Raw genomic sequence first — 18,628 nt, 5'->3', positions numbered from 1 at the left:
ATGATTTAATCTAATTGCACAAAAATTTGAAATCACAACTCCTCTAGATTTCTAAGAAGAAGGTTATGCATGCCTCCATATTCAATTCTGCACTGTTACATTTGAACCATACAGTGAATTTCACATCATGATGGATCAATTTAGAATTTCCATGCAACACCTCAAATTATATAAAATGGAAGCAATTTTTAAAGCTTTGTGGAACATTTTCATGCTAAAGTTTTTTTGTTGTTTTTTTTACCAGCAACTTTGGATTACAATGTATCAGGTGGCTATACTTTAAAATGCTGGTCACTGAATATCATGGACTTTGAACTGGCTTCTACTCCTAAAAATGTATCATCACTTAAGTAGACAACCAAAAATTCCCTTCACTTCAAAAGCCTCAAATTGTGTTTCTTACAAAATAAGATTTGTGTAACCAACTGCCTTCTATGGGACAAGAACTATGGTAATAGTGGGTTCAACTATTACACAATTATGTTAATATTTTATTATCATAAGCACTTTACAAGAAAATGTAAGTATGGCTTCCAATAGGAATGTTATACCTGGACTTGATTGGTACCAAGCTCAGATTTTAGTTTTGCAAGGAAAAACAGGCTTTCAGGTTAAACAACAATTTGTAACCGAAACTTTAATCCCAAGGATTCTCACAAAACATATTACAAATGACAGCATGAAAAAAAAAATCTTGCACAGTAACTCAAAGTTCAGCTCTACAATGTACCCTTAAACTAGCAGGACATTGGTATATTGAATAGTCTCAAATTTCCAAATAATATTACAAAGAGCTATGTATTCATATACAGCAATCACAGAAGGAACTTATGACCTAAAGCAAAGGTAAACTAACTTTCTTGAAACTTCTTAGATTCTAAACCCACCGGACAACCTCTTGTCCGGGGTGAAGACTAGTGGAATTTTTAAACCTCTAATCTAGTTTAAGGGTGTAGCTTTAATTTTTACCTGCTGGCTTGTGTTCACAGCAGCTTCTAAAGACTGCTTGCTTAACTACAGCTGCATATCCCAGCTACAGAAAGTCTTTTCAATTTTTGCCAGTTTTGTTTCCATAATATTAAACATCACACTTTAGCTGGACAGGAGTTAGAGGTATATTATCAGTCTATGCAAGACTAAAACTTCAAAGCAAATTCAATTTTGCATAAGGGAACATTGTAAAGTAACAATTCTTGATATTACATGCCTCATATGATCCATTTCAAACCATAGAGAATTACACCTTTATGTGTCACTGTTCCAAGAGACAAACAAATGTGAACAGCTAAAACATTTAAAAAATGCACCAAACTTATGAAGTCTCAAACAAAACTTGAATTTTCTATACATACTCCTGTCAAGTGAAGTTATTGCCTGTACACCACTCCTCTTGCAAACTGGTCTTCTATTTCCTTTCATTTGACCTAGATCGGCTATGAGACCTAGAGAAAGATCGGGACGGCTTGTGATTTCTCTCCTGGGACAGTGATCTCTCTCTTCTCCTATAACTAGAAAGGGACCTGCTCTGGCTGACGGAGAAGGCTCTCCATCTTGGAGATGTGTGGGAGGTGGAGGACTCCTCCTCCGATAATCATCTCGAGGGCGACGACCCCAAGAAGGAGGCGGTCACGATTGCGACTTCTCTTTTCACCATTTGACAGGTCCACTCTTACTCGGCAGCCACATAGTGTTCTCTCATCTAGTTCTTGGACAGCATCGGCTGCATCTCGGGATCTTCAAATTCAACAAAAGCAAAGCCGGGAGGGTTTCTAGCAACCCACACACTTCGGAGTGGTCCATAATAGCCAAAAGCTCGTTCCAATTCAGCCTTGTTACCATTGTTTCCAAGATTCCCTACATAAACTTTACAGTCCAACGGACAGGAATCACGATGCATTTCGAGATCTCGGGTTAGAAACGCGAAGGCTCAAATCCACACACCCTCGGTTGGGTCTTCCCGGTCCCCTCCTGCCTGGCACCGCAGATGCTCTCGCACACCCGTCGTCCACGAAATGGCTCTGTGGCTGTTTTTGTCCTCAATAGCAGAGTTGAGTAGTTGCAACAGAGACCATATGGCCCCAAAAGTCTACAACATTTACTATCTGGAACTTTACAGAAAAAGTTTGCTGACCCTTATCCAGGAGGATGGCAGAGCCACTCCTTGGAAAGAACCTTGTTCTAGAATTACTGTGGAGTGAGGAGGAAAATGATCTTTATTGTGCTAAGCCACTGAGATTGTTATTTGTTACAGCAGCATGTTACCTGTTACCTAACCAACCCACTGTGGATGTTTTGTGAAAGACATGTATATATAACTCTTCTACACTTCACAATGACTAGCTTTGGGGATTGTTTTTTTTTTTTCAATTGAAGTTTAGTTGATTTACAATATTATATTAGTTTTAGGTGTACAACATAGTGATTCAAAATTTTTATAGATTATACTGGATTTAGAGTTATTATAAAATATTGGGTATATTACCTGTGCTGTATAATATATCCTTGTAGCTTATTTACTTTATACATAGTAATTTGTGCCTCTTAATCCCCTGTGGCAATTGGTTTTGAATATAGAATGATATCAATAATAAGAAATCACTGATTTAGTTTCTCTGGAATATATTTAATTTTTAAATTGTATTAAATTATTTAATATAATATATATATATTAAATTATTTAAAACATTTAGGTTTCCAAATTTACTAAGCATCTGCATTTCACTCAGTAACAAGAAGGCTGGATAGCTCTCACTGCTGTAGCAGCTTGTATCCTAAACTTTGGCCTGGGTAAATAGGAGGTAGAGTTGGGGGCTCAAAACCCTGGCCTCCTAGCTTTCAGTCCCAAGCTGAAAATTCCTACCGTGTAGAGATTATAAACTCACAGGGACAATAAGGACTAATGAGAAGTTTATGTGAAAGTGCTTTGTAAAGTATAATGTCATGCAGGTGATATCTCAGAACTGAACACAGCGGGGAAGGAAGGCCACCTGGTGAAGATGGAGTAGAGCTCCTCAGCGCTCACCTCTCAGAGCAGGTCTGCTGAAGGACCTCTGGGGCTCCAAACAACTCATAATCCAAACCACAAAGTGGGCCAGACTAATGTTTTTTAGAAGTGTCTTAGCTATAATTTTAGATCTTCTTCAGTTCTATAAACTGATACTTTTCATTTAATCACTGAAACAAAATATACATGAAAACAATATCTATTTCTTTCAAAAAGTTCTTAGCTATTAACTTCTCTTTTCACAACCTTGTGGTCTCAAAGTTCTCAAGAACGAAGGGCTGAAAGACCAAACTTTTCACTGTTGGTAATTATGTTTTCATAGGTATATATTGCATTTACATTGAATTTAGTTTCTTACTCTTTCCTCATTAAACACACACAGACAGGGACCAGGAGCCCTGCTCCTGTACCAGATCACTGCCTTTAACTGCCATGGAATTAAATCTAGTCAAGAACCTCTTCTACTCAGAGAAGTAAATAAAGGATAAGGGATGCTTTGACTACTGGTTCTGCAGTGTTTGGTCAACTGCAGTCTTCTCCCCTTCTGACAGCCCTGAGAGTCCAGGCGATGTGGGAGAATGTGAACTTGCAGTTTGTGCCGGCCTGATCTGAGAACATAGGCTCATGGAAGTGCAAAGTTGGGCTCATAAGGGCTGGGGTTTTGCCAGGGGACATAATGAAAGGACGAGTCGTGGCATTTGAGGACATTGGTAAGAGAGTAGCTGAAGTGATGACTGGAAATGAAAACTGAATAGAGAAGAAAGTAAAGATAGGAGGAGCTGATCAAGTAACACATGTACTAGTTAGAATAACCGAGAAAGGGATGTGGGAAAATACAAGATTGTGGTGAAAAAGTGAGATTTCACATTTCAGAGGTGGAGAAATGTTCAGGGTAAAGACAAGACCTACGGTGAAGCCATAAGTGTGGGTCACGGAAGTGAAGTGAGGTGAATGTCACTGGATCTGAGGAGATGAAGGAACCCAGAAGCAACAGGGCTGGGTTATTCAGGGCTGAATTATTCACACAGAGGATGAAGACAACCAGATGGCAGCAGGATTTGGGCCACAGAGGATAACTGTGATCCAGGTACTAAAATGAGGGCAAAGCAGGGGAGCACTGACAGTAATGAGGAGGGATAAAGTGATACAACTGGATGGCAGGACCACAGAGGAGAGTGTCCTGAAAGGAGTAATGGTCTGAGAGGGGAACTGGGAAGTGACAGTGAGGTCCATGGAGTGTGGGAGAAGCAACAGCATTCTCTTGACAGGGCTGCAGGAGAAGCAGGTGCCCAGGGTAAGCCAGGTTTCAGGCAGGAGACAGAGGGGGAGCCATTAGTAAACCAGATGAGGCTGTGGGCGTGTTCCAGAGGACACAGGGTGCAGTGGGAGGCTGTGTCACAAAGAAGAAGTGCAGAGTGGGATGTGGATAAACATGAAGAAGGGGGAAATGACCAATTCTCTCACTTTATTTTTATCCACGTTGTCTTCTACACAGTTTAAATGCTTTTTCAAATATTTTTCAGAACAATGTGGGGTATACTTAAAAAAAAAAACCTTAAACTTTTAAACATTCCATGCTAGACACAAACCTGATGTATTTTTAAAAAGCTCATAATAAGGAAATAGGGAAATTCTCAAATGATGGTTGACAAACACAATACTGATAAACTTAAAACTTTTACTATTATTTTGCATTAATTATTCTTGGCTTGAAGGAATACAAGGAAGAAGAAACAGGTAAATACATAACTAGAAACAAATATTGGTGTTGCTGAAAGAGTATAAAAAAGGGATACTCATAGTTCTTTGTCACACTATTTATCCATCTCCTTAAAAAATCACAAGTGAACAGAGTCAGTGCTAGAGGACCACAGTGTGTTTGCATTAAAGACACATTATTTTATTCCCAAACTTGACTGAAACCACAACAGACTAAGAAGATGTAGAGAGGGGTCTTCCCCTCCAAGCTGGGTTGGTGTTAGAGAGCTGGGTGAGGGTTAAGAAAGTTGATGCTTTTAGTAAACTTTGGACCTCCTCCCCCAGAAGACTGTATACAAGCTAATACATATAACATTTCACTTACTATTTCAGGAGGTTTGGAATCTACCCAAGACCATTCTTGGGCCAAGACTAAGAGAAAGTGAAGTTTAGGAAAGTGGCCTGAAGAAGGCAATCAGAGAGCTAGCTTCTAAGGAAAGAAGACATTTTGTTTGAGAAATTTTCTAGGGGAAAAAGTAGGGAAGCCACTATTTCAGGGTTCAGATGAATTTGAGGATAGTGGTTTTGAACCAGGAGAAGTGAATGGATGCAAGGACCAGAAAGATATAGACTTCATTCCAAATCCCTAGCTATAGGAGTGACAGAACACACTTTGAAATGTGCAACATATAATAATCATTGTTGGGAAATCCAGGAATGAGAGACATGGAAGAAGTAGAAATGAGTTAAAAAATGCCCAGAGTCTGGAATCAGACAGACCTACATTAGACGACTTGGGTTTCATTAGCTCGCTGTCAAGCAGGTTAGTGTTTCTAGGCCTCACACATAAAGTAAAGATAGTTCATGGGCTGGGGTGAAAATCAAGTTAGCTAAAACAAGTGATATGTTTAGCAAAGAGCCTGGCACCTGGTGGCCCTAAGCAAATGGTAGTACTTTACATGTGCAGATTTGGGGAGTGACATTACCCATGTTCTTACCGAGAATGCCAACAGAGGAGATGGGCCGTGCCAATGCTGTTTTCCAGGATGCTCCAGAGGGAGTGGACCACTTACGTGTGGTCCTCTCTGCCAAGAAAGAATATTGCAGGGCTCTAGCCTGCCCTGATCTCTGAAGGTACACATACAGCTCCTTTTCCTTCTTGATGCCCACCTCATAGGGATACTGGACAGCGGCCTGGACTGCACGGATGGAAGTCTCCTGAGAAAGGCACCCAGGGTGCTGCTTCCGCATCTTCAGAAGGGCTTCACTGAAAATGGTGTCCATGTTGGACAAGCTCTGGATTGGCTTGTTGTAGATTCTACGGGATTCTAGAGATTGATCTGAAAGAAATAAGAAAGAAAATTTGGAAATGTTACCTATACCAAGGGAATATGTGTATATAATGATAATAATAACCTGTTCAAATTCAAAATATGAAATTAAATACTATTCATCAAGATATTTAATGTAACACTAATACCAAAATCTCTGACATCTTTGCAACTTAGTCCCATTAGATAGAATTTAATAGATTCAAAGCAATTTCAAGTTACCTAATTGAGGCATAAAAGTTACATTTTCTTTTTACTTCAAGGCCAAGATAATATTGTGATAGATTAATTATATTAATCTGCCAGTGAGCTTAAGGAAAATCATTCTGAGTTAATAATATTTTAGGTTCAAAATAATTTTAACTCCATTCTTAACAGTAACAAAAACTTTAAAATACCTAGAAAAGGAGACAGTGTAATATCGGCACAGGGATAGACATACAAATCAATGGAGAGAATTGAGAGTTCAGAAATAAATCCTTATAATCATCGCCAATTGATTTTCAACACAGGTGCCAAAACAATTTAATGAGAGAAAGGACATGCTGAGGACAACTGGATATCCACATGAAACAAACAAACAAACAAACTTAGATCCTTACCTAGCACCATATATAAAAATTAATTCAAAATGGATCATAAATTTAAATTGAAGAGCTAAAACTATAAAAATTTCTAAAAAAAAAAGAGAAAAATCTTTATGACCTTTGGTTAGGCTAAGTATTCTTAGCACAATCCATGAAAGAAAAAAATCAATAAGTTGGACTTCATCAAAATTAAAGACTTTTGTACTTCAGAGAACACCATTAAGAAAATGAAATGATAAACCATAGACTGGGAGAAAATATTTGCATGGTAAGCAAAATAACACCCTCCCCAAATGTCTACTTCCTAATCCCCAGAACCTATAAATATATTACCTTACATGGCAAAGACACTCTACAGATGTGATTAAGGTTAAAGACCTTGAAATGTAAAGGTTACCATGTATTATCCAGGTGGGCCCAATCTAATTACATGAATGCTTAAAAGAGGAGAGCCTTTCCCAGCTGGAGTGAGAGAGGAAGAGTCAGAGAGATGCGACACAGGAAGGACTGGCTCTATGGACGACAATCTGGCTTTGAACATGGTGGAAGGGGGCCAAGAGCCAAGGACTGCAGTGACCTCTAGAAGCTAGGAATGGCCATCAGTTTACAACCAGCAAAAACATGGAGACCTTGGTCCTACAACACAAGTACTGAATTCTGCCAACAACCCGAGTGAGCAGTAAACAGATTCTCCCTTAGAGCCTCCAGAAAGGAGTGCAGCTGCTGACACCTGGGTTTAGTCCAGTGAGACCCCTACCAGACTTCTGATCTATAGATCACTAAGTAATACATTTGTGTTGTTAAAACTGCTGAGCTTGTGGTAATTTGTTATCAAGCAGTAGAAAATGAATACAGTTTGCATACAGAATATCTAATTAAGTATTTGTATACAGAGTATATAAAGACCTCTTATGACTCAATAATAAGAAGGCAAACAACTCAGTGTTAAAATGGGTAAAAACTTGAGTGGATATTTCACCAAAGAGCATATACAAACAGCTAATAAGCAGTGAAAAAATGTTCAGCATCATTAGTCACTAGGGAAATGTAAATTAAAACCACAGTGAATGTGGTAGGCAGCCTCTAAGTAATGGGATGTCGTTTCTGAGATTAAATGACAAAAAGACTCTTGCTCTCTCACTTGCTCGCCCTGAGGGAAACAAGCTACCATGGGTGAGCTGCCCTCCAGTGAAGCCCGTGAGGCAAAGAACTGAAGGAGGCTTTCAGCCAACAGCCAGTGAGGAACTGAGGCCTTCAGTTCAACAGACCAAGAGGAACTGAATTCCACTAACAGCCACTTCAGTGAGCTTGGAAGCAGATCGTTCCCCAGTCAAGCCTCCAGGTGGATACAGCGCCCCCTGCAATACCTTGAATGTAGTCTTTTGTGAAACCCTAAACCAGAGGGCCTAGCTAACCACACCCAGATTCTACAGAAACTGTAAGATAGTAATTGTTTGATTTTAAGCAAATAAATTTTGGGAAAATTTGTTATGCAACTATAGATAACCAACACAGACCCACTAGAAGGACTATCATCAAAAAGACATGACACAAAATGTTGGCAGTGATGTGGAGTACCTGGAACCCTCGTACATTGCTTGTGAGAATGTAAAACAGTACATTCACTTTGAAAAACATTTTGGCAGTTTCTTAAAAAGATAAACATAAACTTACTGTTCGACCCAGGAATTTCACTCCTAGGAATCTACCCAAGAGAAATGAAAACATATAAAACTTGTATGTGAATACTCACTGTAGCATTATTCATAGTAGCTCAAAACTGAAAACAATGTGAATATCCAACTGAAGAAAATGTGGTATAGCCATACAATGAAATACTATTCAGCAATAAAAAGGATCAAACTGGACTTCCCTGGTGGTGCAGTGGTTAAGAATCCACCTGCCAATGCAGGGGACACAGGTTCCAGCCCTGGTCCAGGAAGATCCCACATGCCACGGAGCAACTAAGCCCATGCGCCACAACTAATGAGCCTGCGCCCTAGAGCCCGAGAGCCACAACTACTGAGCCCACGTACCACAACTTCTGAAGCCCACGTGCCACAACTACTGAAGCCCGCGTGCCTAGAGCCCGTGCTCTGCAACAAGAGAAACCACTGCAATGAGAAGCCCGAGCACCGCAACGAAGAGTCGTCCCCGCTCACTGCAACTAGCGAAAGACTGCACGCAGCAACGAAGACCCAACGCAGCCAAAACTAAATTAATTAATTAATTAATTTTTAAAAAAGGGACTTCCCTGGTGGCACAGTGGTTAAGAATCCACCTGCCGATGCAGGGGACACGGGTTCGAGCCCTCATCCAGGAAGATACCACAGCTACTGAAGCCCGGGTGCCTAGAGCCTGTGCTCCGCAACAAGAGAAGCCGCCGCAATGAGAAGCCCGCGCACCACAACAAACAGCAGCAGGCACTCGCCGCAACGAAGACCCAACGCAGCCAGGAAAAAAAAAAAAAGGATCAAACTAATGATACATGCTACGACGCAAATGGACCTTAAAAACATTATGCAAGCTGAAAGAAGCCAGATGCAAAAGATTACATATTGATGTGACGTAATTTATTTTAAATGTCCAGAAGAGGCAAATCTATAGAGACAGAAAGATCAGCTGTGGCCTAGGGCTGGGGGTGGGAGTGGGGGTAAGCTGCAAAAGGGCAGAGTGAACTTTTGGGGATAGTGGAGAAGTCCTAAAACTCATTTATGGGGATGGTTGCACAACTCTTAACTCAAAGGCAAATTATGCCTCATTAAGGCTGTTAAAAAATATCTAGCAATGAATTTATTAAGAAAGGTACAAGACCTTTAAGAAGGTCTATATAACATTTTATTGAAGAACATAAAATAATACCTTAATAAAGAATGACCCCATGTCCCTGAATATAAATATTTAATAGCATAAAATAAACATTTTCCATATATTATATATGAATTTCTAATCAGAATCCTTGTGGTCCTATTTTTTTAAATAACTCAAAAGAATGATTTTAAAGTTTACATAAAAGTATAAATGTTTAACAAATTTATACTTTTAACAAAACTGTTTTCTAAAATAGTATTCCAGAAACTGTTTTCTAAAAAGTGCTACTATCTCTTAAAAAATAAAGCAATATATCAAAAATGTACACCTTAGTTAATTACACCAGAAACCTACCAGAGCTTACAAAGCAGTTTCACTATAAAAAGGCAGATGAATGTGAGCCAGTCTGGCATTGGTATGTTACTATGTGTCCAAGGGAGAGTAAGGTTTGGATATTATCATGTGCACAAGAAAGAACTGTATCTGTGAGGCATTGTATAATCTCAACCTTTTTTTTTTTTTTTAACCTAGGAGGCAAGAACATTTCCTTAATGCTTGATTACTAAGTAGAATTGAAAAGAATGGATTTTTAAATTAATGCTTTCCCATATGACATAAGAATAAGATTCAGGAAAGGAGGCAAGATGGTGAGTAGCAGCATGTGGTCCCTGTTAACCCTGCTATTGTTGGAAAAACATGAACTCTACCCAACAGGCTACCAATTACTTGCTCAGTTATCCAATGAGTTACCCAATCCTCAATTTATGGGAAAGCAAGCTCAGTGCAGAAGGATGAAGACCTTTCCAGGGCCTACAGCTGATTTAATTCCCTGGTGGCTCAAAAGAGAGACAAGAACAGACAGTGGGGAGAGGACAGTGGGGAGAGGACAAGTGGAAGAGGAAAGGAGGCAGAGCTGGCAGTGTTGGGGCATCTGACAACAGGTGGCTGCTGCAGTCTTTCCTGGGACAGAGCATAGATGGGTTTGGGATATCTTAGAGCTGGATCTCTGTCCTTGTGACACTACCACCAGCCCCACCATGACAGGGGCTGATTCTCAACATCATAGCACACATCAGAGTTATTTGAGGAGTTTAAAAAGTTTGGATGCCCATGCCCCACTGTGAACTCAGTTAAGAATCTTTAAGGGTGGGGACTGGGCATGAGTATTTTTTAAAAATTCAATAGTTGATTTTGAGGTATTGCCTCTGGGAGGTCCAAGAGCAGAGCATATGTCAGCCACTGTATCAAGGACAGCTGTAGCTCCTGGCAACTCTAACCTGGGCCAGAGATTGAAAAGAGATGAGAAAGAAAAAAAGGAAGAAAGTGGTCCAGTGGTTAAGACTTCACCTTCCAATGCAGGGGGTGCGGGTTCGATCCCTGGTTGGGGAGCGAAGATCCCATGTGCCTTGCGGCCAAAAAACCAAAACATAAAACAGAAGCAATATTGTAACAAATTCAATAAAGACTTTTAAAATAATGGTCCATATCAAAAAAATCTTTAAAAAAAAAAAAGGAAGAAGAAAAAAACTTAATGGTGTGCAGTAATTTTAGCCAATTGGCATATTCCTAGTATTCTGGGGATACTCAGAACCTCTGAGACTACAGATGCATATTTTGGGAGCCCCCCAGAGCACTTGTCCCGACCAGCCTAGGGCCAAACAAAGCACATCCACTGGAGAGTGCTGGATCAGGGCACAACCATTAGAAGGTTTTTCCCTGTCAATTTCCTATTCCTTTTGTTCTGTGGCTGTAACTGAAGGATGCTATTATCTTAAAACTTCATTTTATTACTACAAAATATATTCAGAATTTCCACTTTGGGTCTACAGCTATGGTGTTTTCAAAGTGTATTTCTTATACAGCTGGTAGTTTTAGAGTCTTGGTAGTTTTAAAGTCACTCAGCTGTAACTACATAACAAGAGAGGCAAGTGTGAGCAGGTCAGCACCAGCATTAGCTGCCAGGAACATGGGAAAGTGAAGAACTAATTAATGATTCAAATATGCTTATAATTGAATTCTTTCCCTGACCCATTCACATTTTTTCTTAATTCTTTGAAGTTTTCCAAGGCAGAAGTTTTAATTAAAAAAATAAGGGACTCACATGCCCAAAGGAAGAAAAGGAGGTGATTATTTTCCCTCTTCCCTTTCTAGTAAACTAACAGGAAGAGATTTTCTCTACCTGGGCTAAAGAGAGACATAATGTGCAGTTTACAGAAATGGTTTCCTAAGACATAAAGGACTCTCTTTTCTCTAACTCTCATAAACAATAAGCTCTCTCTCTCATAGAAGGGCTGCAAAGGACAAAAAGAACAACTGCATTTTTCCAGGCTTGAGGGGGGTCCCTAAAGAACTGGGGTACATAAAAAAGAAGCCCAGTTTAGACGTGTGCTCAGGCTTCCTAGGTATGGCAGTGTCACTCTGCTCTTGTAAAACATGTTTATATAAATGTTCACAGACAGTAAAAATAAATTACAAAGTGCAAAAGATAAAATGAAGAGAAAGACAGATGAAACCACTAAGATTTTTTTTTAAGCCACAAAATCTAAACAGATCAAGGTCTTTGGGCAGAATAAGAATCGCTAAAAATGGCTAACACAGCCCAGTGCAGTCATAGTAACAGGACAAGAGTTCATTACAGGGACAAAAACAGAGCACTGGGTTCCTGAGTTGAGGCTCCCACTTGGATGTCCTCTGTGCCCATCTTTGACTAACAGTACACATTTTCAGCTTCATGCCAGAATCATGCACGTGGGAACAAGGAGTTCTTACTCAGTTTGGGAACAAGCAGGCTGCTGGCCAAATGCAAATAAATAGCGTTTTACAGGACCCTCCCCTCCCCAGTTTAGCCAAAGCAATCTGGTTTGGCCAAGTGATTTTGAATTGCTCTGCTAAATCCATTGCACTGCAGTAGTCTAAGAGGCTTCATGTAACAAAAGCATTAAGATACATGAAGCTAATTAACCTCCACAGTCAACTCTCCAGGATGCGTGTTAAGTTTGTACAGAAATTTGCAGCTACTTCCCAAATCACATTTTTAGATATATATGTTAACCTCCTACAATCCCCTCCCACCCATAACTGGCTCCAAAACTGCTGATTGCAACATTGACCATTGGAAATTTCCTTCCTTCTCAACTTCTTTTTTGGATGTGGAAACTAAATAAGTGTTCTTAATCTTTTCCTTTTGTTAGTTTTTTAAGTCAACATTTCAGCCTTGGGGGTGGTGGTAGTGATGGAGAGTGAGAATAGGCTGAATTAATGGAATATTTTTACAAATGGAAAAAGAGAACTCAAAAATTTTACATATACTTTTAAAATTGAGATATAAATCACATCAATAAAAGTCACCATTTTAAAGTTTGTTAATTCAGGAGTTTTTAGTATAATCACAATGTGTGCAACCATACATGTATGTTTTTTAACCATGCAGAACTGATTTACTAATATCTTTAAGACAGCAAGTAGCGTTTGCATGTAAAAAGTCAAAACTAGGAAAAGTTATCTCCATTCTTACCCTCGTTCTCTGTACATCAGTGGCTCTCAAAGTGTGGTCCCCAGAATACAGCATCAACATTGCCTAGGAACTTCTTAGAAATGCAAATTGGGCCCCATCCCAGATGTACTGATTCAGAAAGTAATGAGTGGGGTCCTATAATCTATGTTTTAACAGACCCTCCAAGTGATTCTGATGCACAGTGACGTTTGAGAACCATTCCTCTAGATCAAGACAATTGCACTAGCTTCACATAACTATAAATTTGTAAATGCACATATATTTAACATCAATATATTTTAATAAAAATATTTTATATTATATTTATACATTCATATTTATAATATATTTATAATAAATATCTGTACTATTTATATCATATATTTATAATAAATATCTGTACTATTTATGTCATATATTTATAATAAATATCTATCATAAAACATAAATATACATTTTTATAATAGATTTTTGTGAAGCCTGTCCTTCAAATCAATCCATCAATTTTGTTCTGCCAAATAACCACAGTCTAATAGCTATATTTAAAAGCAAACAAAGGAAAAAAAGAAAGGAAAAGCACAAGACCTCAAATGAAAATGAAATACAAAATAAGTAAGCCTAGCTAAACTACACATTTTGTAAGATGCCCTATTTCTCTACCTTGTATCTCTAGCGTTTATCTATTACAGAGCAGCACCAAGAAATCATAGGATTCTAAACAGTGGAACTCATTTTTTTTTTTAAGTAGAAGTACCAGAGTTTTCCTTGGGATTCTAAACCCTAAACCTCAAAAGAGACACAGTAGAGCTGCCCAGGTTGTAGCAAGACAAAAAACTGGAGCCCATAGGGTCTCAGAACACGGTTTGAAACCAACTCATTTTGTTGAAACTTTTCCTTTCATTGATGAAGAAAATAAAGCCCCCAAAGCTGATTTGTTAGGGTCCATATAGCTATAGGTTAAAATTATAATCCAGGCCTCCTGACATCCAATCCTAAACCTATTTCTCTACTAGACTGTACCCCTTCCACACTGGCCAGGCATCCCTTTTTCCTTTGGGTAAATTTAATGACTCAGATAATACGAAAAGATAAACATTAAAAAAACAAACAAACAAAGGTCTTCACTACCTACCATCCAAATACAACCACTGTTAAAAATCTGTTATATCTCCTTGTAGTTTTCTTTCTGTATGTAAATATGCATATGAACACACACACACATTTGTGCAACTTCCTATCTGGTTGTTTTTTCTACTTAATATTACATGTAAGCATTTTTCCAAGCTCTTCAATTTCCTTTAAAAATGGAAGTTTTAATGGCTGAATGGGGTTGCTTCACTGAGATCTATCATCTTTTATGCAATTAATCTCTTAGAATTAGATATTTGAGCTGTTTCCAACATTTTATAATGATAAATAAAGCTTCAGTGAGTATCACTGTATACAAATCTTTGTGTACTTCTGTGATTATTTCTCTGTGATAAACGCCTGAGAATAGAAATAATAAGTCAAAACGTAAGAATAAGCTTCAATACATGATTGCCCAATTGCCGTCTAGACAGGCAGGATATACTACAAGCTGTTTAATAAGTGCTTATTTAAATTCAATCTGAGCATATTATTTTTTCTATCTTCGCTGATTTGCTTGGCAAAAATTAGTGTCTTTCAAATCATAAATGGTTTTATATTAATCACCAAGTTTAAAAAGCATTTAAGAATTAAGCATATACTTACTATATGATCCAGCAATACTACTCTTAGGTATTTACTCAGGAGAAAGGGAAATATAATGTCTGCAAAGACTTGTGTACACCCAAAGTGAAAACAACCTAAATGTTCATCAACTGATAAATGAATAAACATATTGTGGTATATCCATACTATGGATTATTATTCAGTAACAAAAAAAGTATAAAAAATTAATACATGAAAGAACATCATGAACCTCAAAAACATGCTAAGTGAGAGAAGCCAGGCACAAAAGACTACATCTATATGAAATTCTAAAAAACAAAACTATAGTAACAGAAAACAGGCCAGTGGTTGTCTGCGGCCAAGCGCAGGGGAGGGAATCTACTGGAAAGAGGCATGACAATACTATTTAGGGTGATAGAACTATATCTTGATTGTGGCAGTGGTTATACAACTGCAAATGATTACAGAAATTCATCGACCTCTTCATTTAAAATGGGTGAATTTTATTGTGTGTAAATTATACCTCAAGCTGGAAAAATCAAAACAAAAGCAAAAATCATTTAAGAAATTCTGGGGGAAAAACAACTTATTTTCATTTTTGTGTATTTTCTTTACATTTTTGTCTGTCACAGACCTACTAGAGAATGGACTTGAGGATGTGGGGAGGGGGGAGGGTAAGCTGGGACAAAGTGAGAGAGTGGCATGGACATAGATATACTACCAAACGTAAAATAGATAGCTAGTGGGAAGCAGCTGCATAGCACAGGGAGATCAGCTCGGTGCTTTGTGACCACCTAGAGGGGTGGGATAGGGAGGGTGGGAGGGAGGGAGACGCAAGAGGGAAGAGATATGGGGACATATGTATATGTATAACTGACTCACTTTGTTATAAACCAGAAACTAACACACCATTGTAAAGCAATTATACTCCAATAAAGATGTTTAAAAAACAACAACAAAAAGTTTTTGTCTGTATTCATAATATTCTATGTAGCTATAAGTATAGACTATATGTAAATTTGTATTTAGACATTTTTATATCACAATTTTACATTTCTACAAAGTTTTCATGATTATAATTTAAAATAGTTATACATAATTGTCCAGAGCCCAGAACCATTCTCCTATTGTTAACAGGTAAATTACCAAATTTTAAAGCAAATGATTCCTCCTTAATATTTGGATGCCACCAAGTGGACAAACTGTAATATTACTGAGATTGAGAAGACCATTTTATAAATATTTAAAAATAACAATTTAGTGTTTAAAATTTTAATGTAAAATTAATTTTTAAAACTAAATAAATTTTAGTAATTAAAACAGATCATTTTATAAATGTACCAGACCATGATGCTCATCTATCTCTTGAAGTAACTTAACTCTCAAATCTGAATCTCTGGAAATCAGTCAAAGAAAAGAACTTCTGTCAAAATCAGGGCCTTTACAAACTAAAACTACAGGTGTAAATGATAGACATGGGTCTCTCTTAAGCCACAAACCAAAAACCATTTAGGGACCTACAAATGCAAATAGCCTTTGCTGTAGGCCAAATGACTTCCAACAAAACAATAAGTATTTCCAGGAGGCACAATGAAACCAGTGATGAAACTGTGGTGAAGATTATCTGGAAAGCAGAGAAAGACAGCAGGAAACTCATTCCCTTTTGGGCAAAGCCTTGCTAACTCTCTTTAGAGTCACCAGTATTTTCTCCTTACAGTTCCTGGCCTTTCCAGTTCAAGCTTTTGCTATTGAAATGAAACAGTAACTGGTTAGAGCCACAAAAAGAAAGATTATTTCAGGGAAGTGTTTGGTCCCTGCCAGGGTGGACAAAAGAGTGACTTTTTCAAAAGAAGCCTTTGAATGACACCTAGCCATTACCTACCACCAACCGAGGGAGATGAACACTGCCTAGAGCCCAACATTCCTCCCAATTATTTTTTCTGATGCTCTTTAACCCTCTCCATCTTGCTGCCAACCTCCATAAATTGAAAAGAAACATTTTTTAAAAAAAAAAAAGAAAAAGAAATCTAGGAATGCCACTCCAAAGAACTCTTAAAGGAATGTCATGAATCCATAAAGTTAGAAACCAGTGAGAGAGAGAAAACATAGCTCACTGAGACAGAACCATGGCTTCATTGTGGTAAATTATAGAGCCTGTCTTCTAATGGCTGAAATGTGTGTTTGCTTGGTTTTTCTTAAATTTTAGTTATGTTTCTTAATAGAAGATACACTCATTCAGTAAAAATTCAAAAGGTACAGAAGAATAAAAAGGGACGTCTGCTTTTAACTGCTTCTGCTGGCTGGTCAGCCCCATTCCCAGAGGCAACCATCAATCCTCTCTTGTGAATCATTACAGAAGTATCCTATACAGAGACAGTTACATATATACACTCTCCCTATATAAACATTCAATCCCATCCCCCCTTTCTTGTTACACAAATGTTGAACCACTGTACACAATGATGCTTTTTTCATTTAACCATACGATACATCATGGCATTCATACCACATCAATACATAGAGTTTCTCATTCATTTTAAAACTGTATTTGCAAATGAAGCAACAGACAAAGGATTAATCTCCAAAATATACAAATAGGTCATGGAGCTCAATATCAAAAAAATGACCCGATTAAAAAATGGGCAGAAGACCTAAACAGACATTTCACTAAAGAAGACATGCAGATGGCCAAGAGGCACATGAAAAGATGCTCAACATCACTAATTATTAGAGAAATGTAAATCAAAACTACAGTGAGGTATCACCTCACACCAGTCAGAATGGCCATCATCAAAAAATCTACAAACAATAAATGCTGGAGAGGGTGTGGAGAAAAGGGAACCCTTTTGCACTGTTGGTGGGAATGTAAATTGATACAGCCACTGTATCAACCTCCAGTATGGCGGTTCCTTAAAAAACTAAAAATAGAACTACCATATGACCCAGCAATCCCACTCCTGGACATATATCCTGAGGAAACCATAATTCAAAAGGACACATGTAACCCAATGTTCATTGCAGCACTATTTACAATAGCCAGGACATGGAAACAACCTAAATGTCCAACGACAGATGAATGGATAAAGAAGATGTGGTACACATATACAATGGAATATTACTCAGCCATAAAAAGGAACAAAACTGGATCATTTGTAGAGATGTGGAGTCTTGTCATACAGAGTGAAGTAAGCCAGAAAGAGAAAAACAAATACCGTATACTAATGCATATATGTGGAATCTAGAAAAATGGTACAGATGAACCTATTTGCAGGGCAGGAATAGAGACGTAGATGTAGAGAATGGACATGCGGACACAGAGAGGGAAGGAGAGGGTGGGACGTATTGGGAGATTAGGATTGACATATATACACTACCATGCATAAAATAGATAGCTAGTGGGAACATGCTATAAAGCACAGGAAGCTCAGCTAGGTGCTCTGTGATGACCTAGATGGGTGGGGGGGGGAGGGCAGGGAGGGAGGTTCAAGAGGGAGGAGCTATAGGTATACATATAGCTGATTCACTTCATTGTACAGCAGAAACTAACACAACATTGTAAAGCAATTATACTCCAATAAAAAAAAACTGTATCATATTCTATTTGGATGTACCATAAAATATTTAAGGAGTTCCTTATTAAGATGGACATTTAACTTGTTTCAAATTTGTGCTAGTTTTATTATTATCTTCTTTACCTGAAACTCTCTGGGCAAATTTGATTGCTTCTTCAACCGGATCTGAGTTCACAATTTTATCTAGAATACCCAGCTTAAGAGCTTCATTTGCCGAAATATGTCTTCCTAAAAGAAAACAAAATAAAACAAATCAAAGAACAATGTGAGATTAAACCAAAAGCATCAGTCTCTCTAGTAGGAAAATTCACTTGTCCTGGGTATAAACATCTGTTACTAAATAAACAAGCACCACGCTGACTGTTACAGTGGAAAGATTACTGCAGAGGTAATCAGAAAATTTGGATTCAAGTTCCAGCTCTACCTTGCACTATTTG

General features: G+C 38.1%; 1 protein-coding gene and 1 pseudogene across 4 annotated transcripts in view; both read right to left on the bottom strand.

Moving 5' to 3' along the window:
• EHHADH (enoyl-CoA hydratase and 3-hydroxyacyl CoA dehydrogenase) overlaps positions 1 to 18,628 on the bottom strand; it is a 51,992-nt gene that overhangs the window by 9,867 nt on the left and 23,497 nt on the right. For all 3 annotated transcript variants that reach the window (XM_082392948.1, XM_082392947.1, XM_082392949.1), the window contains 2 exons: positions 18,315 to 18,419; positions 5,701 to 6,042 (listed from right to left, as the gene is read on the bottom strand). In XM_082392948.1, coding sequence (XP_082249074.1) covers positions 5,701 to 6,042; positions 18,315 to 18,419 — 447 coding nt within the window. The remainder of the gene's footprint in view (positions 1 to 5,700; positions 6,043 to 18,314; positions 18,420 to 18,628) is intronic.
• LOC309629217 (serine/arginine-rich splicing factor 3 pseudogene) lies at positions 612 to 5,639 on the bottom strand (annotated as a pseudogene). Its single transcript has one exon. The product of its transcript is annotated as a serine/arginine-rich splicing factor 3 pseudogene (transcript).

The sequence above is a fragment of the Balaenoptera borealis genome (assembly GCF_965194805.1).
Source record: "Balaenoptera borealis genome assembly, chromosome: 5".
Taxonomy (NCBI): Eukaryota; Metazoa; Chordata; class Mammalia; order Artiodactyla; family Balaenopteridae; genus Balaenoptera; species Balaenoptera borealis.
The sequence above is the reverse complement of the archived record's forward strand: the minus strand, read 5'-3'. Positions and strand labels throughout refer to the sequence as shown.